The sequence below is a fragment of the Hemicordylus capensis genome, chromosome 2 (assembly GCF_027244095.1).
Source record: "Hemicordylus capensis ecotype Gifberg chromosome 2, rHemCap1.1.pri, whole genome shotgun sequence".
NCBI classification, from domain to species: domain Eukaryota; kingdom Metazoa; phylum Chordata; class Lepidosauria; order Squamata; family Cordylidae; genus Hemicordylus; species Hemicordylus capensis.
In genome coordinates, this window is record NC_069658.1 from 165181824 (window position 1) to 165205874 (window position 24051).

General features: G+C 47.3%; 1 protein-coding gene across 8 annotated transcripts in view; it reads left to right on the plus strand.

Annotated features, from left to right (window-relative positions):
• The window catches only part of LOC128342857 (rap1 GTPase-activating protein 1-like), a 125974-nt gene that overhangs the window by 78781 nt on the left and 23142 nt on the right, over positions 1–24051 (plus strand). For 3 of the 8 annotated variants that reach the window (XM_053290885.1, XM_053290886.1, XM_053290890.1), the window contains 3 exons: positions 4676–4763; positions 4938–5039; positions 5734–5899. The exons of 1 other annotated variant lie outside the window; for it this stretch is intronic. In XM_053290885.1, coding sequence (XP_053146860.1) covers positions 4676–4763; positions 4938–5039; positions 5734–5864 — 321 coding nt within the window. In that variant the 3' untranslated portion in view covers positions 5865–5899. Of the gene's footprint in view, positions 1–4675; positions 4764–4937; positions 5040–5733; positions 5900–5942; positions 6013–21906; positions 22148–24051 lie in introns of those variants that run through there. 4 more of the 8 variants (XR_008315201.1, XR_008315200.1, XM_053290889.1 and 1 more) reach the window with 3 other exon arrangements.

Sequence of the window (24051 nt, forward strand, 5' to 3'; positions counted from 1 at the left end):
ATGATGGGTGCCAATTACGTTTGTCAGTTTCAAGGTTTTTCAGAGACCATTGTGGGTTCTTCTTTTTTTGGGGAGGGGTACCAACACATTTGTACACGTGTGTAGGAATAGCCAGAGTCTGTGGAGCGAACTAGATAAGACATTGAAGACACAGGCAGCGTCTGTTTGTTTTAGTTTTTTATTTTGAACTAAGTGTAAACTCCAAGTTTGATGAGAGCAGCAGCAGGGGGAAGAAGGGGTGTTTAGCCCTTTCCCCGTGGGCTATTTCCCCATTCTCAATTCTGCCCCTGCTTACTTTCTCCCAGCATCTCAGATCACCAGCGGACATCCTGACTAACGAAGTGTGTGTGTGCTTCAAGGGACTGAAGGGCAGGTTGGGAGCCCTTGAAGAGTTCCCCCCTTTCCTCCTGCATGCACCCTGTTGATCCAGAGCCCTTAGAATCCAGAGCACTCCCCACACTCCAGAAGGGCTCTGCAAGATTGGAAACGCATTGCTGGCTGGGACTTGTGTAAGGGCTCCCATCATGGCCCCACAGTCTCTTGAAGTGTGCGTACTTCATTAGTGGGGATGTCGGCCACTGTATCTTTCCCAGCCAGAAGAAAAGCAACTGGGTAGAATGTTTTTGATCAAGCAAAGGGCCTGTAGGGAAGGCGTTAATCACCCCCCCCCTCATTGCTACTGCTCTGATCAAATTTAAATTAGGAACATAGGAAGCTGCCATATACTGAGTCAGACCAATGGTCTATCTAGCTCACTCAGTAGTGTCTTCACAGACTGGCAGTGGCTCCTCCAAGGTTGCAGGCAGGAATCTCTCTCAGCCCTGTCTTGGAGAAGCCAGGGAGGGAACTTGAAACCTTCTCCTCTTCCCAGAGTGGCTCCATCCCTGGAGGGGAATATCTTACAGTGCTCACACATCAAGTCTACCATTCAGATGCAACCAGGGCAGAGCCTGCTTGGCTAAGGGGACAAGTCTTGCTTGCTAACACAAGACCAGTTCTTTAAATACAATAAAAATTGTTTCCAATCTTCTTTAAAACATTCTAAATTTGGGTCTCTTATCAATACTGTAAGTTTTGCCATCTCCACATATTCCAAAATTTTTATCAGCCAATCTTCTTTTGAAGGCAGTTCATTGCTCTTCCATTTCTGTGCATATATTATTCTGGCTGCCGTGGTAGCGTACATAAAGAATGTTAAGTTAGTTGTAGAAAACACTCCTTGTGTTATTCCCAGCAGGAAGGATTCTGGCTTCTTAGGAAATGTCGTTTTAAATATTTTCTTTAACTTTATATATCATGTCCCAAAAGGCCTTAGCCTTCCTACAAGTCCACCACATATGAAAAAAGGTTCCTTCAGTGTGTCCACATTTCCAACATTTGTTTGAAACATTTTTATACATTAATGCCAATTTTTTAGTTGTCAAATACCACCTATACATCATTTGATAATAATTTTCTTTTAAAACATAACATGCAGTGAACTTTAAATCAGTTTTCCATAATTTTTCCCAGGCTGCCATTTCTATATTGCACCCCACATCTTGGGCCCATTTTACCATAGTCGTTTTAACCACTTCGTCTCTTGTCTCCTCCAAAAGCAAGAGCTTATATATTTTAGAAACTAATTTTTCATCATTTTCACACAGCTCCTTCTCAGATCTCGACATCTGATCCTCAAATCCAACTTTAAGATCCTTCTTATAAACTTCGTTTAGCTGATGGTACTGAAACCAATCACTAACCAAATTTTGTACTTCAGTTAAACTTTTTAACTTACAGTCCTTTCCTTGAAAATATAACAGATCCCTATAAGTACCCCATTGCGATTGGAGATTTACGTCTTTACGTGATAAAGCTTCAATCGGAGATACCCATAGCGGAGTTTTAGGTTCCAGCCATTTTCTATATTTTACCCATACCCTCATTAGACTCCTTCTTACATAGTGATTCAGAAAGTCTTTATGTATCTTACTTTTTTCATACCACAAATATGAATGCCATCCAAACCTTCTATCAAATCCTTCTAAATCAAGTATTCTAAGATTTCTTAATGTTATCCATTCTTTTAACCACGTCAAACAAACAGCATCAAAATACAACCTTAAGTCTGGTAGGGTAAGACCATCTCTTTCCTTTGTATCTGTTAAATTCTTAAAATTAATTCTTGGTCTTTTCCCTTGCCAAACAAATTTAGTTATGTCCTTCTGCCATTGCTTAAAACAAGTTAATGTATTGATTATAGGAATAGTCTGAAAAAGAAATAACATTTTAGGCAAGACATTCATTTTCACCACTGAAATTCTTCCCATTAAAGACAAATTCATATTAGACCATCTTTGTAAATCAGTTTTCACTGTATTCCATATTTTAATATAATTATTTGAGAACAACAGAATTATTATTTGTCAGCCAAACCCCCAGATATTTAATTTTCTTCTCCACTTTCAACTCCCTTATTTCAGAGAATCTATCCTTAGATTTTTGATCCATATTTTTAGTCAAGACCTTCGTTTTAGTCTTATTTATATAAAACCCAGCCAATTGGCCAAATTGTTGTATTTTTCCCCAAGAGTCTTCCAATCTTGTCCAATGGATTTTCTAAAAAGAACACAATATCATCCGCAAAGGCTCTTAGTTTATATTCTTGTTTCCCAATTTTCGGGCCTTGTAAGCTCCACACCACAACTCATATATCTTATCACTGCCAGTTAAATTTTCTCACGGTAGAGTGGAATGCCTTCTTCCTTTAATTGGCTGACTTGATGATAGACATATTCAATAGCAAACAGCAAAACACTTCTTTCATAGACTTTCTCAAACAGAAGTGGGGGGAAAAAAGCAATAGTAATTCCCACTAATATAGGGTGTTTTTTTTAAGCTTTAAAGCTTTTAGACATCAGTTCAGTTCTTGCATTCCAGCATTTAGTAAGAAGATTGAATTTCCCTCCTTGATTTATAGTCAGAAAACTTACAGCAACGGCTTGAGTTCTGTGAAGTCCTTCCAACAAAAGCAGGCACAATTCCAGCAAGTTATCCTTAATGACGCTGAGAGGTGAGCTTCTTGAACTTTAAGTAATTAATTAAATCCAAACTGTAGAGATTAGATGCCAACCAGCTTCAGTCGAAAGGATTTCCCATGGAGGAGTGAGCTTGATGTCTCCCAGCCCCCACCGCTCTACTTAAAACAGAACTGCGCTCTTCAACACAGCTCTAAATTAAGGAGCTGGCTCGGGGAATCTGTGGGCGATCTTGATCCAAACCCTTTAATCCAGGGTGGCGTGGGGGTGGTGGTTATGAAGCCTCAAAACCCCTTTAAATGACTCCTCCTCGGTCTCCCCTGTCGGGAAGCATGCAGCCTCGTTAGCAATCCAACCGGAAGTCCGACTATGTGGCTCTTCTGACAGATTAGCCCGTATCAAAACTGTGGTGTCTCACAAGCAGAGAACTGGAAAGTGCTGTGATGTTTGTAGTGCAAGGAATAATGATAGAAAATTGTGCTGTTTGCTACAGAAAAGGGTCAAGAATCCTTGAGATCACTAGTCCAACTAGTGAAAAGGGGAGTCATTTCTCTGGCCTTGAGCTTCTGGAGAATCTAAATGGTCCCTACACAGCCTGGGCTGGAGGAGCGTCTGCTGATGAGCCTTATAGAAATTGTTAGCTCTTTTGGAAGGACTCCTGGCTCTGTGTAATAATCTGTTTCTCATTTCTCCTTAGCAAAGATGTTGCTGAAAGAATACAGAAGGTACTGGAGAGTCCAGGACCCTTCTTTGATCTCAAGTCAGATGGTTCCTCCAATCCCAGTTCCCCAGAATTCCCTAACAGGAAGTGCAAGTTAGTTCCGACAAAATATTGCTGTGAAGGGAGAGGCTGGAAAAGGTTTCAGTAGAGCATAGAAAAATTGGTCATCCCTACCGTGTTGCTACCTACCAATACAGAAGACATTGGCTGACATGATGTGCAGCCCACCAACCTCTGTAAGGATGCGTTGTGGGGCTCTTGCAGTCGCAGACTTCAAAGGAAGCTCCAAGGTTGCCCTGAGGCAGCATCTGTGGAAGCTATGTTTCCACAGGTTTCCCCAGTTGGCACTTCCTCTCAAGGCTGCAGAGCCCCACAGTGGATCCTCCTTATGGAGGTGGTAAGCTGCGCACCATCTCAGCCATTGAGCATAGTAGTTAGAGGCTTGAGCAGTTCTGTTCTGACAGAATAGACTTTAAGATCTATATACAACAGGAAAGCTTTGTTGTAGAGATGTGCGTGAAACGGATTTTGCATTCTGTCCCAAGCTCGGAATGGAATGCAAAATTCCTGGAAAGTTCTGTCAGAACAACCAGTCGTGTCAGTTGTTCCGACGGAATGACCCTGTTTTGAGTCAGAACGCTCCGAGCACCATTTCCGACTCCAGAATGGTGGTGCTGACCACAAAAATGGCTGCCATGTGTGTGCAGAGGCCAGAAAAGCACCATTTTGCTCTAATGTTTTGAGCTCGAGTTATTCTGTTCTGAGCTCATTTGAAGGCACTCTGCCCTGAGCTCGGAACACTTGAAATGGCTGGTTCGCAGTCAGAATGTTCTGACCATGATCCATTCTGCATATCCCTACGTTGTTGTAAGGGAATGTAACATTTTTTGATCCTGTGTTATTACAAGGGTGATGACTGGGGCTTCTGTTCTTTCAGCAGAATCTCCTCCAGCCAGACATCCGGGTATTGTGTGATGCAGCCCCTGTCCCACTCCTCATCCAATGTGAGCAGCTGTTGCAGAAGAGTGAGTGAAAATGGAACGTCTGAGGAGGAGGAGATTGAGGCGGTCAGTGTGGGGTCTTCTGAGCCCCTTTCACTCAAGTAATTCCCCTGTCTCAACTGAGTAGATACAGCAACCCTAAAAGCTCCCTCTTAACATCTAGTGACGGGGGCCTCTTTCCCATTTCTTTTGTGCAAGAGTTGATGTGTTCCCTTGAAGGTCCCCAGAAGCAGGACACGCTGGCTCAGAGTGCGTGGTTGGACGATAATGTCTGTACACCCAGCAGTACCAGCTCACCAGGTAAAGACAGCAGGAATTCTTGTGTGTTCTTCGTCAGACTGTACATTCCAGGGGCAAGGATACAATGGATAAATGTGTGTGTAGATCGACATTGTTTGTCCAACATTGGAATGGGTCAGTCCAAGATTCTGTATACCCTTATGAATGGTTATCAATGCTATGATTTGTTAATTGAATGATTTTGATATTTCAGTTTAAACAAACTTCAACAGATTGTTCAGGTCAACTCATACAATACTCTGGCAGTCTTGTTGATGTGCAAAGTCATGGCAGGCCTCATGACACTACAATGATGACAGGAATGTTTATATTGCACAAGAAGATTTGAATCATATGGGAACGTTGCTGCCCTGATGGAAGGAGGATACCAGCATGGGAAAGACCCCATGGGTGTCCTGGCCTATTGGCATGATGTATTCCCGATTCTCCCTTCAACCTCCGACATTTCGGGAGGCGACTGAAACCTTAAAATAGCAACACCTCTTGAATTTCCCCATAAAAGATAAATAGGGTCAGCAATTTTCCAGGGACTAGTACCAAAAGATTGGGACTGTCTTGGGCACATTTAGTTAGCAGGTGATTATGATTCAGTGTCACAGTTGGGAAAAGCCTGAGTGGAAAAGGATGAATCTAAAGCTCCCAAAATATGTTGATTTAAAAACCTGCTTTTTTAAAACCCTTGGTTCTTTTTCAGTAACTCGGCTGCTCCCTTCCGGCAGCGGTGCAGGCTCTATGGAGAAGGGGAAAGGTGGCAAAGTGGATGCTCAGCGTTACAGCCCAGTATGTTTCAGTTTCTCCCATGACATTCAGGAGGCAGGGAGGTGATTCGTGGGTTCTTCATATCTAGGAAACCAGGGGCAAGGGGAAGAATTTTTAAGAAACTGCCACTTCCTTGTTCCACAGGCCTCCATTTTGTGCTGTGTGTGATATCATCGCTGGAGGGGTGTCTCAGTGCATGCTGAGTAACGCACAGGTAATCCACACCCTAGGGGGCCTTGGTGCCCTAGGGTAAGGGAATAAGGGCATGTGGGGAAAAGATGACGGAAGGGAAAGGGACTCTGCCATTCCTACACAACCTGGTAGAAAAATGTGGGCTGGAATCCAAAGTAAAACATCTTTGGGTCTGTGTTCTCCTTTGCCCCACAGCACTTCCCAATCCCTTTTCCTTGGCCCTCTTGCCACACTGTGTGGGCCATCTCTCGAGAAGATGAATATGCTCTGTTCCCTACCCAACACCATTCTCTCACGGAGCCTCCTGCATGCTTCTAACAGGCTTGGTGAACCTCTTGGCTAAATTCTCCCCCAAATCTCTGTTCCTTACAATGCCCTTCCGCCCTCCGTCTCTCTGTGTTGCTGTGGCTTGCTGCTTTTCTGAATCTTCTCTCTGCTCAATGGCTAGTTTTGTGTGTGTCTGTCTTTGCTGCTTTCTGTCTCCTGTCATTAAGGTTGGTTGCACCCTTTTGTCAGTTTCCCAGTGTGTTTAGGGAAGTGTAAGGTGTTGAGGTCAGGAGAGGGGCAGCCAAGGCTAGGGAGGCTTTCGAATGGCACTCTGCAGCTTCTTTGATCTGTAACTCATTTTCCAGGCAATGTGCTCTTTGACCCCTGAATACTACCTGATCTGGCACAATATTAATTTTTCGGTCTGGCTTTGCAAGAGACAAGCAGAGCGTCTTGCAGCACAATGGATGCCAGGCTATTGTGTGGGCTCCATAGATCAGGAGGATACAGGAAGCCCAGCCCACTGGACCCTGGTTAACTCATCACTTAGCTGCTTGTGCCCTAACAGGCAGTGCTTTCTGCTTTGCAGGATCAGACCCAATTGAACCCAGTGTTGATTCTGAAATCCTTCCACCATCTTTCTACCCTCTGAATATCAAGCAAGTGATTCATATGGCCACATGCAGCTAACATGCTGCTTGGCTCTGCATGACATTTGGTAAAAAGCAGTCACAGGGGAGGTCCAGAATGGGGAGGGGGATATTACCTTTTATCATGATCCCAATCCAAGTTGCAGGCTTGCGCAACTGCTATTCAGTAAACAAACCACAATGCAAACAAGATGCTTAAAATCACGTCTAGTTTGGACCTGGTGACCAAACTTGTCATGTGTTGGCATTGGTGCATCCCTGCAAACAGTCCAAATGACCTGAGTGTTTATTGCTGACTTGTGTATCAGCCCAGAGTGAGTGTGTGAATTGGCCTCCCAGCTGCATTCATAGTAAGTGCCATGTTGTTGTTCTTCCATACTTTCTACCCACAGTCCCCTCCCCCTCCTCCAGCACCAAAGGGTCTTCCCTCCAATGGGATGAGCATTCTGGGGAGCCTCTGAGCAATGTCATTAGCCTTGTAGGAAAAACCTTGTGGAAGGGGATTCTTCCAGGCTGGCTAAAAAGGCCACACAGATCTCTACAGCAACCACTTGCCCCACTTGTTACCCCTGCTAACTTGGCAAAGAGGCACCTTTTAACATGGTGATTCTCTTTATTTAGCAGGGGGAGAGTAACTGGCCCTATCCACCCCCAGCACAGTACTTCCAGTGACTGTTGCTGCTGTCTCTCTTATGTTTCTTTTTAGATTGTGAGCCCTTTGGGGACAGGGATCCATCTTATTGAGTTGTTATTTCTCTTTGTAAACCACCCTGAGCCATTTTTGGAAGGGCGGTATAGAAATCAAATAAATAAATAATAATAAATAAATAATGAATCTATTTTGGGCTTAAAATAAATTTTAAAAATGATTCATGTATAGCTTCCTCAGCTGGTCACCTGAGATTTTTTTTACTCCCGCCACACACGTTGACAAGTCTGGATTCTTTACGGAGGCTGCTGGTAACTGACAGGTCACTTTCTGGCTTCTCTGCTGCAGTGCTGTCTGGTGTAATCTCCAAGAGGGGAGGGCTTTTTCTGTCTGTCCTTATTACAGCTAAAGTAAGTGTCCATGATCCAACATGGAAGGACTCTTGTACCCAACTAAGCCTTCTCAGGAAGGCAATGTCTGTGTCCCAAATTCACTCTTCAGACTCCAGGCCTCAAAAACTGAGTACTGAAAACCTTATCACTCCAAAGATTATACCCGATTTGTAAGAAGGCCTGCTCCAACAGGTGCTGCATTATGCAGCATAAATACATGTGCATATTTATTTATTTTATGTTATTGTTAAATTTATATACTGCCTTTCATTAAAGCAACCCCAAGGCGGTTTACAGCAAAAAAATTTTTTAACACAAGATGATAAAAAAGACACAATTAAAATATTAAATCCGATTAAAAATTTTAAAACAAAAAGCATAAAAGCAATAAAGATTATCAGGAGCAGCAGCAGAGAATCAAATGAATGCCTGGGCAAAAAGGCAAGATTTGACTTTTTTAATCTAAAAGCTGTGATGGAAACTGAGGAGCGAATAGCCACCGGGAGAGCATTCCAGAGTCTGGGGGCAGCAACAGAGAAGGCCCTGTCCAGCGTGCACGTCAACAGTGTCTCCCTCATTGTCGGCACCTGGAGCAGACCCCCCTCAGATGATCTCATCAAGCGGGCAGCAACCCTTGGGAGCAGGCGGTCCCTCAGGTATCCCGGGCCCAAACCGTTTAGGGCTTTAAAGGTCAAAACCAGCACCTTGAATTGGACCCGGAAACAAACTGGTAGCCAGGGCAGCTCTTTCAAAATGGGTGTGATGTGCTTCCACCGGGCAGCTCCGGATAAAACCCTAGCTGCCGCATTTTGCACTAGCTGCAGTTTCCGGATGTTCTTCAAGGCAGCCCCACATAGAGCATGTTACAGTAATCCAGCCTTGACGTGACTAAGGCATGGGTAACTGTGGCCAGATCTGCCTTCTCGAGAAAAGGACACAGCTAGTGCACTAGCCGAAGCCATGCAAAGGCACCCCTGGCCACCGCCTCCACCTGAGCTTCCAAAAGCAGAGCCAGGTCCAGTAATACCGCCAAGCTGCGTACTTGTTCCATTCAAGGGGAGGACAACTCCATCCAGAACCGGTAAAATCTCCTCATCCCAATTGGCTCTCCTACTGACCAACATTACCTCCGTCTTGTCTGGATTCAATTTCAGTTTATTAGCCCACATCCAACCCATCACGGCCTCCAGACCCTGATTCAGGACATCCACCGCCTCCCTAGGATCAGGTGACAAGGAGAGATAGAGCTGAGTGTCATCCGCATATTGCTGACAACTCCGTCCAAGTCCCCGGATGACCTCTCCCAGCGGTTTCATGTAGATGTTAAACAGCATGGAGGATAAGACCGAACCCTGCGGGACCCCACAGGCCAATGGCCACGGAGCTGAGCAGTAGTCCCCCAGTACCACCTTCTGGACCCTCCCTCCAAGAAATGACCAGAACCACTGCAACACAGTACCTCCGATTCCCGTACTCGAGAGGCGGCCCAGAAGGATACCATGGTAGATGGTATCGAATGCCGCCGAGAGGTCCAGCAGAACCAACAGGGACGCACTCCCCTTGTCTAGTTCCCGGCATAGGTCATCCACTAGAGCAACCAAGGCAGTCTCAGTCCCATATCCGGGCAAAAGCCAGATTGAAAAGGGTCCAGATAATCCGTATCATCCAAGACCCTCTGCAGCTGGGACACCACCACACGCTCTATCACCTTGTCCAAAAAGGGCAGATTAGAGACCAGTCTATAGTTGTTCAGGTTGGAGGAATCAAGGGAGGGCTTTTTTAATAATGGTCTCACCATCGTCTCCTTGAGGCATGATGGCATCTTGCCCTCCCTTAATGAGGCATTGATAATCACCTCCAACCATCTACCTGCCCCCTCCCTGGCAGCTTTATTAGCCATGAAGGACAAGGGTCAAGAGCACACAATGTCACCCGTACACTGCCCAGCATATGATAGCAGGAGGGGTGTGTGTTCCATTTCCTAATTCATGGGACTCCTCAGATCTATGGAATTTCACTGTACATACATGTATATGTATATGTATGTGACTGTAGGGGACCAAGAGTCAAGTAGGCTAAACCTCTTAGCAGACGAAGTTCATTCTCTAAAGACAAAGTCTGAGACACACATGATAACATATAGGACAATTTTGAAACTCAGTTAAGTAGACTAACAAAACAGAAGATAGTTGAAATCTAATTGACTCATCTAGTCAGTGGGTCAGGAATGTTGAGCAGGATGCCAATAGTGGGGCCCAAAGCCTCTCCTGGAAGCCAATCTCTTGATCAGATGCAAGCTGGGCACATCAAGTTGGAGACTTTTACATATTAAGTAGCCACTCTGGCATATGGGTGGGGTGGGTGTACAGCTCTGCCAGACAGAAACCGGAAGGCCTTGACAGCAGGTCAAGCCGGCACTCCAGCCTGCCCCAGTCTCAAGCCAGTTAAGAGGCAAACCCACACCAGCGTAACCAAACTAGGGTCATGGGAGGTAACAGGAAGTCCAAGGCCATTCCATCTGCCTTGCCAGGGCTCACCAACTGGCCCCTCTGCCTCCTGTGGAGCTTCCAGCCTAGATGAGGAGCAGCCTGCTTGTTTGCTGCCAAGTTCTAGCTGGCTGGTTGCCAGCCCCCAGATTGCTGAATACTACCACCTGTTGCCTGCCCTGGGAACTGCTTGTGGGAGGAGTGGCTGTTGGGGCTTGTCGGTTTAAAAGCAAGGAGGCCCGCCAAAGGTGTAGCTATCGCGCCGCTTATAGGCGGCCGCCAATGGGGGTCAGCCTTTGGGGCTGGGCCTTTGAGGGTGGGACTGAGGGCTGGAGGGTTGGGCTGTGCTAGGCCTTTTGCAGGTATGTGTTTGGGCTCTCTTGAATGGGATGGTGCTGGGGGTGCACCCAGCGGTTCTAGAGCAGATATTACTGTGGTGGTGGGAGATAGAAGAACTGGCGCTGGCAGAGCAGCTGGCCATTACAGGGGAAGAGAAATCAGTAATTGAGTAACTGTTTCCACTTCCAACTGCTTTGTCAACTCTCAGGCCTTGGGGAGGCCAATATCCTCATTGAGGCTGGCTTGTCATAGTTGTCAGCAGCCATGACAACTATGGGCCTATCCCAATTAGTTTCAGAACCAACTCATGTTGCCAGCCACGCACTCGATTTGGTCTTTTGTTCGGATCAGGGGGGTGTTCTGTGGGTGGGAGATCCTATGGCTTCCCCATTGTCATGGATGGTCCACTATCTGGTAAAGGTTGGTCTCACAGCCACAATCCACCGTGCAGGGGTGGTGGACCTATTCGGATGGTCCGTCCAAAAAGGCTGCTGGACCCAGTGGGATTTCCAAAGGCCTTGGAGGATTTTGATGTTGGTGCGATCAGTGATTCTGTTGATGCCCTGGTGGGAACCTGGAACAGAGAACTCAGCAGGGGATTAGACACGATCGCTCCTAAGCATCCCTTCCCAACTGCTTCAAAAATGGCCCCTGAGTACACTGAGGAGTTGTGGGGGCTGAAGCAGTTGGGTAGGCGAGAAGAGCACAAGTGGTGGAGAACTCAGTTTGTATCACACAGGATGCAGCATGTAACCCATTTGAAGACTTATGCGGTGGCGGTGCAGGGAGTGAAAAAGATTTTGGTCTGCGTGCATTACGACTGCAGGTTCGTGCTCAGTGGAGCTATCCCGGATTGTGAGGAGTTTGGTTTCTGCTCCTTCCACCTCAAATCCATCCCCGGGGTCGTTCTGCTGTGATGCTTTTACTGGGTCCTTTGCAAACAAGATCTCCTGTATTTGGGCCGACTTGGACTCCACTATTTCTTCAGGGTCTATGGAGGAGGTGTCCAGTGATCCCTCTTGCAGTATTAGATTGGATCAGTTTCAATCGGACTCCTGAGGATATGGACAAGCTGCTTGGGGTGGTGTGGCCTACCACCTGTTCTCTAGATCCTTGCCCAACTTGGCTGCTTCTATCTAGCAGGGAGATTGTTGGAGGTGACCTAGTTAATATAAGTACATCACTGAAGGAGGGTAGGGTGCCTCCTTGTCTGAAGGAGGCAATGGTAAGACCACTTAAGAAGCCTTCCCTGAACCCCTTAGTGATAGATAGTTACAGGCCAATCTCCCTTGATTGGGCAAGGTGATTGAGAAGGTGGTGGCCGGCCAGCTCCAGGCAGTCTTGAAGGAAACTGATTATCTAGGGGATAGCTCCCAAAGACAAGATGGACCCAAGATGGTGTCTGTCCAAAGCTTGATCCATCTGAATACATCATCATTCACAACAAGCCAGCCGGGTAGTCCGGCAGTACAACTCCATATTAGGCCATCAGGCTTACAATACTACCATTGTTAAAGGAGTGCTTATGCAGCCTCTAGGAGGCAGTTCAGATACCAGCATCATCACCTCTCCTGACTAGCAGGCCAGAACAAAGCAAGGCATAGAGAATGCATATTATGTTGCAGGTTGCAAGGTCTGCTTAGTATGAGAACCAAAGCATACTAAGCAGGTTCTTTCCCACTGACATAAGTTCAGGAATACAAGATGGAGGGGACTCTCTTCAGCTACCATCCAAATGGTGTAGCAAGAGCTCAGTTCTCCATTAACTACATTTCCTAGGATCAATACATAGAGATCAATATGAAATGCTTAGATTCCCAGGTAACAGTTCAAAGGCTGCAGGGGTGCCGCTTTAAGAGTGGGGAAGGGTACACTCACCCCTCCTGCCACTTCCTCCTGCCGGGGTAGTTTGCTTAGAAAGCTCATCGGGACAGCAGCGCATCTCCCTGCCACCCCATTGCCCCCGTTGGCCGGACGTCCCTGATGTGCCTGCGCGCACCAGCATGCATACACGCCCACGTGTGCAGGCACGTCAGGGACTTCCAGCCATATCCGGCCAATGGGGTGACAGGGAGGTATGCTGCCGCCTCGATTAGCTTTCTAAACAAAGGACGCTGGCGGGGGGAAGTGGCAGGAAGGGTAAGGGCACCCTCCCCCACTCTTAAAGCGGCACCCCTGCCGCCTTTGAACTGCCCCGCCACGGTTCCGTGTGCATCCCCAATCCTAACTGCCCCTCTGCACTCTGGGACAATAAAATCCTAGGGTGCAAATGCTGTGCGTGGGATAAGCTAATCATCTCTAGTTCATTCAATATTCCTGATTCCACTTGACTGCCTTGTCCTTGCATACCACACTTTCCCTTGGATTCTAAAGCACGTACTCTTCCATATCACCCCTCCACACAGGCTGCAAAACCCTGTTTAAACATTCAGATGATCACCATTTACACCTGAGTAACGGACGTGGAGAACATGTCTGTATATCCTTGAATGACCTAGAGGTGGGTACATCCGTGGCAAGGCTCCGGTCCTATCACATGTAGAAGGGGTGCTGCTGGACTGAGGTTCATCTGAACCAGCTCTGTCTTTTAATTGGATTTTTAATTCTGTGTTTAGGCATAAAGTGCTCCCACCATAATTTTCCCTGACTCAAATATTTATTTCAGAAATACATATCTGTCTGCAGACTGTAAAATACAATATTAAAAATAAAATGAAAATATGAAAATATTTATAAATAATTGGAGGGGGGGACTTTGATTGAAAACAATCTTAAGCATACCTAATGTTTTAGGCTACCTTTGATTGAATTATTCTGCTTCTCCAAATAATATATCTGTTTGCCTGGAATACAGACTAGGATTGTGTATATCCTTGGAAATGGCAGAAAACCCATCGATACTTGTTCTAGCTTTTTCTTTTCTTGGAAGTCTTTCTACATATTTTTGATGTGTGCTGCTTGTAGCATCACAATGTTTGCTTTCCCCTTCAAAACTTGACAAATATTGATTTCATCCATTTGACCGTTGAATGCACACCAGCCATGTTTATTGATATACACTTGATTATACCAGTCTCTTAAAAGAGATTAAAATTGGTGGTTGTTTTTTTAAAATTGGGGGGAAATCCTAAGGATACCTATCTTTTAGACTACCTTTCGTTATTCTGCTTCTCAAAAATAATATAGCAATGCATTAGTTTGCCTAGGATGCAGATTAGAATCGTGTGGGTTTTTTTATTTACACAAGGTACAAGACCTGTGTCAAAATATTATTTGAAAGGCCACATTGCCTAGGCTACTAAATTGATTTTATCTGAAAAATGATCTTTTACTCATTCATCTCCTGCAATCATTTCTGCAGAAGTGGAAGTTTTGAACCGTTTCTGAAAAGCAACATTTCCGTGAGGGGAAGAATAACTAATAATGACACAACTGGTGTGAAGAGCATCTTGAGCAAAGAAGGCCCAAAATATGCAGTGCGTCCATCCAGCTGTGATGGAGCCAACAGAAATGTTCATCCACCAAATTCCATTTGCATCTCTGCAGGCCTGTGGCTAACAAAGGGCATGTTTCTGAAATGCCACTTCTTAGTTGTAAGTCTGCAGAGATGCCAAGATTTCTGTTTCTTCTCCTCCCCAGCCCCATCTATGAGCTCTGCCACTCAAAGAAGTGCACATAACGATAACAGCCACGTTATCTTTCCAAAAGTGGATCTTCTATTACATGCACTCCCCACTTCTCCAAGTGGTGAGATATTCCAGGGACAGTGCTACCCAAATTCTGGCTTTCTCTGGAGCAGCAATGCAGGCTTATGGTGGTGTCTTTGGAATATTGAGATTATTGACAACTATGCAGAGTGAGTACTGGAGGGAAGTAGGGGCACTGCTACAGTAGATAATTAAAAGATCCAGGCCCATAGGGCCCACAGCCAGTGTTCCCTCTAAGGCAGGGCTGCTCAACTTTGGCCCTCCTGCAGCTGTTGGCCTACAACTCCCATAATCCCTGGCTATTGGCCACAGTGGTTGAGGATTATGGGAGCTGTAGTCCAAAAACAGCAGGGGGGCCTAAGTTGAGCAGGCCTGCTCTAAGGTGTGTGCCCACTGTCACATGTCTTTTGATGTCAGCTCAGTTCATTTTAGATCCCGCTCAGGCTGACTCAGGAAGGCCCAAATGAAAGCATTAATTAATTGCTATTGAAGCAATTTATCACCAGTACATGCACCTAATGGCACAGCTTGGAAATGACTTGATTAGCAAGCCAGAGGTTGCTGGTTCGAATCCCGGCTGGTGTGTTTCCCAGACTATGGGAAACAACTATTTAGGGCAGCAGCCATATAGGAAGGTGCTGAAAGGCATCGTCTCATAGTGTCCGGGAGGAGGCAATGGTAAACCCCTCTGTATTCTAGCAAAGACTTGATGGTCCACTTTACCTTTACATCCTTGTTCTGGCATCTTTTGAGCAGGGCTATTGCTAGAGTCCTATTAGGAGTGGGTGCTTGGTGCACATTATTTGCTTTATTATCAAATTCCCCCTCTGTTTGTAATAACTTCTTGTGGCAGCCTTGCACTTAAGTCTAATTTGTGTGTGTGTGGGGGGGAGTACTTCACATTAAAATCTCCTCAAATGTTTGATTCCTCTCTCTGTGGGTGTGTGTGTCTTTGGGGGGGGCAATATATATGGGTGGAGCAGTTGCCCACTTCCTTCTCTTGGGTCATCGACCTCCTCCTCCATTGAGCCCTGCGGCTGAGGTTGCTGCTAGGCATGACGGCTGGGCTCTGCCCTCTTCACTGAGCCTGGCAGCTGGGTCGCTGTTGAGCATGAGACCAAGGTTCCAGGTATAGAAAAAGCCAGCCCCCAAATGTGAGGGGGAAAGACAGTGCCCAAATGGGAAGAGGCAGAGAATGGAAGAGGAAATAGAAACATTGGAGCTACCGTGAAGGGTTCTTTCTCCTCTGAAGTAGGAGGTCACGGCTCACAAAGGGTTGACTTCCACTCCTTGCTCCCGATAGACAGGAAATCTCAGGTGTTTTTCAAGTAGCTGAAGTCCGTCCCCCTTCTCCCAGTATGCTTAGGTGTGATTCGCCAGTTCTGACTGTTGCGTTTCATGATTGGGCTGCAGAACTCCACAGTGTTGTGGAACTAGAGGTTAGCACTCAAAGGGAGTAGGATAGAGGACGGAAGCCCTGAGATATTAATCAAGGTAGAAACGGAGGTTGTTCCAAGGTTAGCATCGGAACAATTAGTCCCAAAGGTTGGCGCAGAGAGGCATGGCCTGACACCACACTAGTCCCTGATCCACGGGTGGGCTGCGAGACCTCCTACTTCAGAGGAGAAAGAACCCTTCATGGTAGGTCCAATGTTTCTTTCTCCCTCGAAGTAGGAGGTCACGGCTCACAAAGGGACTTACCAGAGCAGTTATAAGTTACCATGGGGGGTGGGGAAGTGGATCAGTTCTGTACCACTTGCTGGAGCACCCGTCCCCCAATTTTGTAGTGCTTGAGAAAGGGAGATATGGCGGGCCATGTGGATGCCCGGCATATTTCCCCTAGCAGCGCATGTGCTGTGAAAGCCGCCGAGGTGGCTGCCCTGTGGTAGAGTGTGCTATGATGCCCCATGGAAGCTGGGTTGACGGGGCTTGTTAGGCTGTGGTGACGCATGCCCTCGGCCAACGAGCTAAGGTCACCTTAGGCACCTTAGAGCCCTGTGAAGTGGTGTGGAGGGGCACGCAGAGGGCCTCGGACCGCCTTAGGTCCTTTGAATGTAGGTGCGTCAGGCCCTGCAACCCTCCAGGGAATGCCAACTGCGTACAAGCGAACGTATGGGCTTGGAAGATTGAGTTTGTTAATATATTTAATTATTTATTTTGACCAGGGTAGGGTCAAAGGACCCTACATCTTAAGGACCAGCACGTCTGGCTGGAAGACGCAGAGCTCCCTTCGAACCGAGAGCGCCCCCCAATTCCGATACTCTGTGTGCCAGAGTGATCATCACTAGGAGAGGACCTTGTCGGATAGATACTTTAGTGGGATAGATGAAATTGGTTCAAAGGGGCCCATGTGAGGGCATTCAGTACCTCTTTGAGGTTCCTAGAAGGAAGGCCATGAATCAGTGGAAGAGCGATATTGGTAGCTCCTCGAAAAAACAAGAGAGGTGGAGGTGGAGTTGAATACTCCCTGTTCTCCTCAGGCTCAGGACCGAAGCTAAGACTGAGGTCTTTTATTTCAGAGTAATGGGTCTCAGAGCCTGGCCCAGGCCTGCCTGCAGGAAGGGAAGGCCGGGTCTTGGGGGACTTTGGCCAAGCATATCCCAACTTTTTATGCCTAGCCCATCTAAGTTGGCCTTTCTGAGGAAGACGGCCCAAATCATCTGGTAATTCCTATTGGTGCTTTGGCGCCTAGTGGCCCAGATTGTGTCTTGCACCGTCCTGGAATAGCCCTCTCTTCGCTAACTGTGTACGGTTAACTCCAGGCATGTAGTAGAGCCATGCCGAGTCTTGCTGAAGCAACAGCCCTTGGGTCAGAAGGTCCGGCCGTTGCAGCAGAGGCATTGAGGCCGTGACAGAGAGGGGTACCAGTCCGGCGAACCATGGTCGCCTTAGAGCGGGGCCCCTAGATTACCTGTGCCCTTCTCTGTCGGAGTTGTGCAATCAGCCTTGGACGGCGACCTACCGGGGCGAGGCCGTCCAGGAGACCCTGCGGCTAAGGAGAGTTGAGTGCGTCCATGTCCTCTGTGAGGTGGTGGTGACACCTCGTGAAGAAGTGGAGAAGCTGGTTTATTAATTTTATCATCATCAATTTCGGCGTCAAGGGACCCGCAAGGTTGGGGGAATCCTAGGGAGGAACCACTTAGACCTCCCCTTTCTTTGTGGTCCAGAGTGGGTGGACTCAGGAGCCAGAGGGAGTCGAGCCCCATGCCCCACTGCTGACCCACCAGCCACGTGCATTCTCAGGCTTTCCGGCTGTTGCAGTGAGTCACTGCAATCGGCCTGTATCTAAATTATCTCGCTTAGTCATAGAGGGACTAACCAGGAGGGCAGGCGTCTAGGAGATGGGAGGGGGGACCACCAAATAAATACAATGCTCTTCTCCCACAGAGGTTGCAGCACGGGAACAGGCAGCTCAGCATTATAGGGCTGCATTATGGGAGCTGAAATCACGATACTCTCCACAGTGTGGCTGGTGGAGGGATCGGAGGCTGCTGGAATAAATAGCTCCATTATCGGAGCTGAAATCGCAATCACCTCCACCGGGTGGCTGGTGGGATCCGGACTTACCACCTCATGCTGTTGTCCCTGTCTGGCAGCCTCTGTGGCCCATCTGGCACATGGGTCCACGTTGTAGGTGCAGCCTGGCTGCCCGCTCATTGACCACTGAGCACGGTAGCGCATCAAGATGCTCATTGAGCAGACGCCTCTGGTCCTCGTGGGATATGTTATGCGCCCGGTCACTTGTGGCGTGGGTGAGGGGCCAAAGGCTTCACCCAAATGCCAGCTCCCCGTGCTTGGGGAGGGGGTTGCCAACCCCAGGACAAGGCCAACCAAGGTTCTGCAACCAGGATCTGTCATGCGCCAAGGTCACCTGTGGCGTGGGTGAGAGGCGGGAGGCTTTGCCCAAACGCCACCTCCCAGTGTTTGGGGAGGGGGCTGCCAACCCCAGATCGATGCCAACTAGGTTCTCCTCACAGCATCTGTTATGGGCCAGGTCACCTGTGGCGTGGGTGAGAGGCCGAAGGCTTTGCCCAAACGCCAGCGCCCAATGTTTGGGGAGAGGTTCGCCAACCCCAGGTCGAGGTCATTCAGGTCCTCCCATGTTGGTGTCATGCCCAAAGTCCACCTTGCTGGCAGATATTCATGTCTGCATCACACCAGCTGGGCAGCTCACCCGCGTTTGAGAGGCCAGGCCAACCAAGGTGGCCAGAAGTGGGGATAAATAGGAAGCAACCTTATATTGAGCCAAATAATTCTCCAGAATTGACTGGGGGATGCTGTCAGTGGTTGAGCCTGGGAGCTTCTGCATGTTGCAGTCCTCCCACTGACAGTAATCTACCTCCCCTTTAGAGGAGGGAAGAGAGTTGGCTAAGGCAAACCAGGGCAAACTCTGCTAGGCAAAGGGGAGATATTTGCCTTTGCTATCAAGAGACAGCCTCCCCTCCCCAGCTATTAGCTGAGGGTACTTCCTCCTCATTCAAGTGCTAGCCATGCTTAGAATTCATCTGGTAAATCCTATTGGTTGCCTCCTGAGAATTAGCATAGTAAGCTAAGTAACCCAAATAGGTGCAGTACTTCCTCCTCTTTAATAGAAGGGCGGTTGCTAGATGGGTCTAGCACTGAGTCATGGCCAAAGGTGAAGCTGAGACCTAGAGGATCAGCATAGCCACAGGGGTTGAGGCAGGGATCAAGATAAGGGGCCCCACCAGGGGCTGCTGCCTGTTGGAAAGGACAGGGGGGGAAAGCAGCCCTCTTTCCCCTGAGAGTAAACTTGAGGGGTAGGGAAAAAACCCCTCCATTAAGTGGCTGCTGCCACGGAATAACAGTGAGGACGATTTTAGGCTTGAGCCATTTAGACTATGAACTGGCTCCAAGTTATTTTACTCTCAGCCTAAGCAAATTCCGCTGCGTTGTGCCTCTGTGCACTCTGCTCTCATGAATAAGGGTTTTTCCTTCCAGAGGGAATTCCCAACAGCACTGGTGATTTCTTGCTGTGTATGTCAGCTTGATTAATTTCATGTGTTACATTATCGTGAAATAGAAAACAATAGAAAGCATTACACAATTGAAACAATATAGGTCTCAATATTCTACTACCAGAAATATATGACTACCCCACTTAATATGTCATCCTTTCTTTCTATCTATAATTCATCATATTTCTGCTTTCATTCCAGTCCAAGAGAAATCTATTCAACACACTGAGATTACTTTGTGTTTACAAGGGAAGCAATTTTAAAGTATTTGGTGAATTTTGAGCCAGCTATGCGTGCGAGCCTGCAAAGCTTGTGACTGTCTCTGCATCTTCATTTCATTGCATTACTGGGCCTACATTCCTGAACTACTGCATTCTACTATTGGGCATGCAGGAAATACTCCTTCCACTGCCATATATTTACAAAAAGCACAAACGGAGGTAGCTAGATTCAGAAAATGAAGCAATGATCCACAGAGAATCCAATTACGCCCCTAAAACATGCATAAATGTAATGTATGCCATCGGGTTGATGCCAGCTCCTGGCGACCACAGAGCCCTGAGGTGGTCTTTGGTAGAATACAGGAGGGGTTTACCATTGCCATCTCTCGCTCACTACGAGATTATGCCTTTCAGCATCTTCCTATATCACTACTGCCTGATACAGATGTTTCCCATAGCCTAGGAAACATACCAGTGGGGATTAAATACATATCAATTGGCACTTTTATGACAAATTATACTTTATAAAAACAGTTATTAAAAACATAAAACATACACAATTAAACACTAGAAATAAGTTGACAAAAACATAAGAATATGATTGAATCCTATAATTTATTAACAAAGTATATTCCAAGTCCAACCCCACCAACATCCACAAGGAAATATTACTGTTCATGACGATACATTCCAAAGTAAGGTATCATATTTCTAGTGAGATTTCTAGTCTTTACTTGTTTGTGTTGGATCATTTTGATAACTGCCCTGTTATACTTAGTATTGTTGACTGTGAATAATTCATGGACTGATCCACTAAAACCCTTCATTCTGTGTTCATATTCAGACATCAGACCCATTCACATGTTATGTTCAGCACTTGCACAATGAGTGCTCAAGGAGCACAGGGCAGACACAACTCTGTACAGGGACAGCTATCAAATGTTATGTTGCACACAGGCACAGCAGTACCTTCCTATCTGTAGTATACATTGGAGGGGCCTGTACCCAGGTTCACTTTTTAAATGAATGTGGGTACAGAGCCACTCACACAGACACATGTGGTACGAGTGTACAGACATCTCTAGGCTTCTGCAGCTTAGTGCACTGCACCCTGACTGCATATGGGGATTGTTTTTGCTCTGTATCTAAATTTAAAACCATCTTTGAAGAATCAGCTGTAATACTTCACAGGACAGTTTGAAATTATATACATGAAAGGTTAACTGATATGGATGAACAAGAATCCTCAGCAGTATAGTGGCAAGAGTGATTAACCTGGATCAAATCGACCTGGTTTAAGTTGCTGCTCTATCAAGTTGCTTGCTGAGTCACCTTCAGCAAGAGCTTTTTCCGGGAGCATCTTCACTTTGGGAGGGTTAGTGTGCGGCCACATATCGGCCCGATGAACCCAAATTGCCTGAAAAATTTCAGAGAGCACTTCACACACCATTCAGGGGTTTCCCTCCATATTGGAACCTAGCCCGGTTGATGTCCAGGGTTAAAAAATCCTCCTCTTGCATCGGCATATCCGTTACGCCCCAAACTTGCAGCAAAGCCTCGTGGTAAGGCCTGCTGTCTAAAAAGCCTCCCGGATGCTTTCCAGACTGGACACAACAACAGTGTCACTACATGGCCATTAATTGTCCTTCCACACTGCCTGGGTTTCTACATCGCACTCCGTGCACTGTCAGCAAGGTGCTGACCACATTTCCAATGCCTTCTTTCAGGTTTTCTCTTTGCAATACGGTGCTACAACCTTGTAAATAGATAGCTGTATTTTCCCAATGCAAAAGTTTCATGCAAGCTAGAAAAGACTGCTCCCCTGGTGTTGGATTTGCGCAACAACCGCTATTTACGATTTCAAGACGATTTTGCCAAGCTGAAGTCAACTACCGCTGTTCAGCAGGTAATCTGGAAAATGCCCTGGGAGCTTTCCAGATGACACCTTTCTGACAGCACAGGGTTTGCAATGTCGAAACACAGACAGTACGGAAGCACACTTGACAGTAGTGACACTTTTGTAGTGTGTACTCTGGAAAGCGCCCTGGTCAATTTCTCTTCCTCGCAGTCTAATCTCTCGTGCAGCATTGTTGTGAGGATAAAGTTGAATAACCCTTTATTCTGCACTGAAGTCCTTAGAGGAAGAGCAGGCTATCAGTATGAGAAATAAAGAAGGAAAAATTAAACATTTTCTTTGAGAAAATGAGTTTTCTCTCTTTTTAAAAACAGGAAGCCAGCACAGATGTAGTGGAACATGAGCATAAAAGAAAGTATCACTACCATGTTTTTGGAGAAGTTTACCAGGTCCAAAGAAGAGAAACCTGAGCTACTAACTATTTATTCCATGTTATCCATGTTCAAGACCGTGTTCCAAATGACTGGTATATGAATGAGATTTTCTCAATCAATGTTTGCTGGAGAAAAGTACGTGGATTTTGTCTCTAAAAATAAAAACTGTGCATTGAACAAAGATTAAGCAAGTACCTGGATTATCTGTGCATCTGAAAGATTTAACAGATTCCATTCAGATTATCTGCTGCTTCAAACTGTAATCAAGATGCAAACAAAATATGGGAGTTCAGTCAAAGCAGAGTTGTCACAACCAAAAGATGCTTTTCATCTAGAGGTGTTGCTGCAGTTCATATTTCCTTCAGAAATATGGGCCCTGGGAGCTCCTAATGCTCACTTTAAGTGTTTGAATTGGAGGCAGGCATTTGAATCTGAAGGGGAATTTCCCCCCTCCTTCCAGAATAGGCAACTTCCAACCCCAGTTATGGTTTGAATTTGCTCCTGGTTGCGACCCAGCCCCCTCTCCTGGGGGCTCCAGCCCCCTCCTCCTGGCTGCAACCCAGCCTCTTCCCCTTGGCTTGCCTAACACATTCCACCAGGTAGTGTCTCCACCTGGGTGACAGCTTTCCCCTTCAAAGTGACAGGATGGGACATGCCATGCCAATGCAACCAAGAGGTTTGCCATGCCGATGCACCCAAGAGGTGTCTGAGCCCATCCACCACTGCAGTCCTCAGCCTTGTGGCACTTCCAAGAGAGCAGCAAAGTTCCGGAACCAGGGGGTGTCCCAGGGTGGACACTGAGGCTGGCTATGAGCCCCAGCAGGGCCTGTGTGGTGGGAGCCCCCTATTGCACCTGGCCTTTCCCTCCTGGAGGCCAAGCGCATCCTGCACGGCCTGGTGGAAAGTGTGCACATCACCACAGAAGTGCACCAGTTGACCATGCTTAGCAGCCCTGGCTGTGTTCGCTGCATTGTCAGTGAGCAGGAAGCCTTGCTGGAGGGCTGGCTCCCCAGGAACCCAAGAATCCACCTACTGGGCCGTGGCTGCTAGCAGCTCATCTGACGTGTGGTGTGTGTCCATAGCCTCCACATGCAGCACAGCCCCCCAGGGTCATGCTGCACGGGAAGAGGTGTCCACGCCACCAGCGCCAGAGGCTCCCCATCTCTCCTGCCCCCACCAGTGCACAGTGAGGGCCTGGAAGGCAGTGTGCAGCCCACTGCAACTGGCCCACAGAGCTGTTGCATCACCATCGCCCAAGTCACTCTGGGTCCTTTGCCCTGCTGACCCATGCCCTGCAGTGGGAAGAGTCACTAAGGCAGAGCTCCAAGTGATCTCACACCGTGCTGCCATGATGCTCACCGGCCACCATGCTCACCAGCCCTGCTCACAGCCCTTTTCAGTGGTGGTGGGGCTGCTGTTTCCTTCAGGGACACCTCTATCACCACTCTTGGTCTGGAGCTGAGCAGGTCCAGGAATGAGAAGAATGATGACTTCCTCCTCACCCTCTGACTGGGGGCTTGCACTGCTAAGGGGGATTGGGAGGATGGTGAGACCCATCTGGCTGGGCTAGCAGCCAAACAGTCTGCACCTCCTCCACAGTTGCCACCGGAAGAGCATCTTCCCTGACAGGGTAGGAGCTCCCGCCAACTTCTGCTCAGCCAAAACTATTGGCTGTGCTTCTGCTTCATCCGAGTAGATGTGCCTGCATAGAGCCGGCAAAATCAGGAGCAGGGGTGACTTGGGGAGAAGGCACCTGTCACTGCCCCCCAACTGCGACCAGCATCACCCCTCCCTCTCCCTGGCAGTCTGCTCATAGATCTTCCTCCTACCTGCCCAGACATCTTTGGGGTGTAAATTGAATCACCAATTCTAGAAGGGTGGGGGGCGGTCTATATTTTTGCTGTGTTTGCCACACACAAGGAGCTATAGTACTAAAGTGTACACACACACACACACACACACACACACACACACACACACACACTAAAAAAAACCCAACAAAACCCATCCCAAATAAAAAGCAGGTCTTATCTCCGGGGAGGCCATTTGGGTGGGGACAAATGGTCAAGCAACAACAATGGGCCG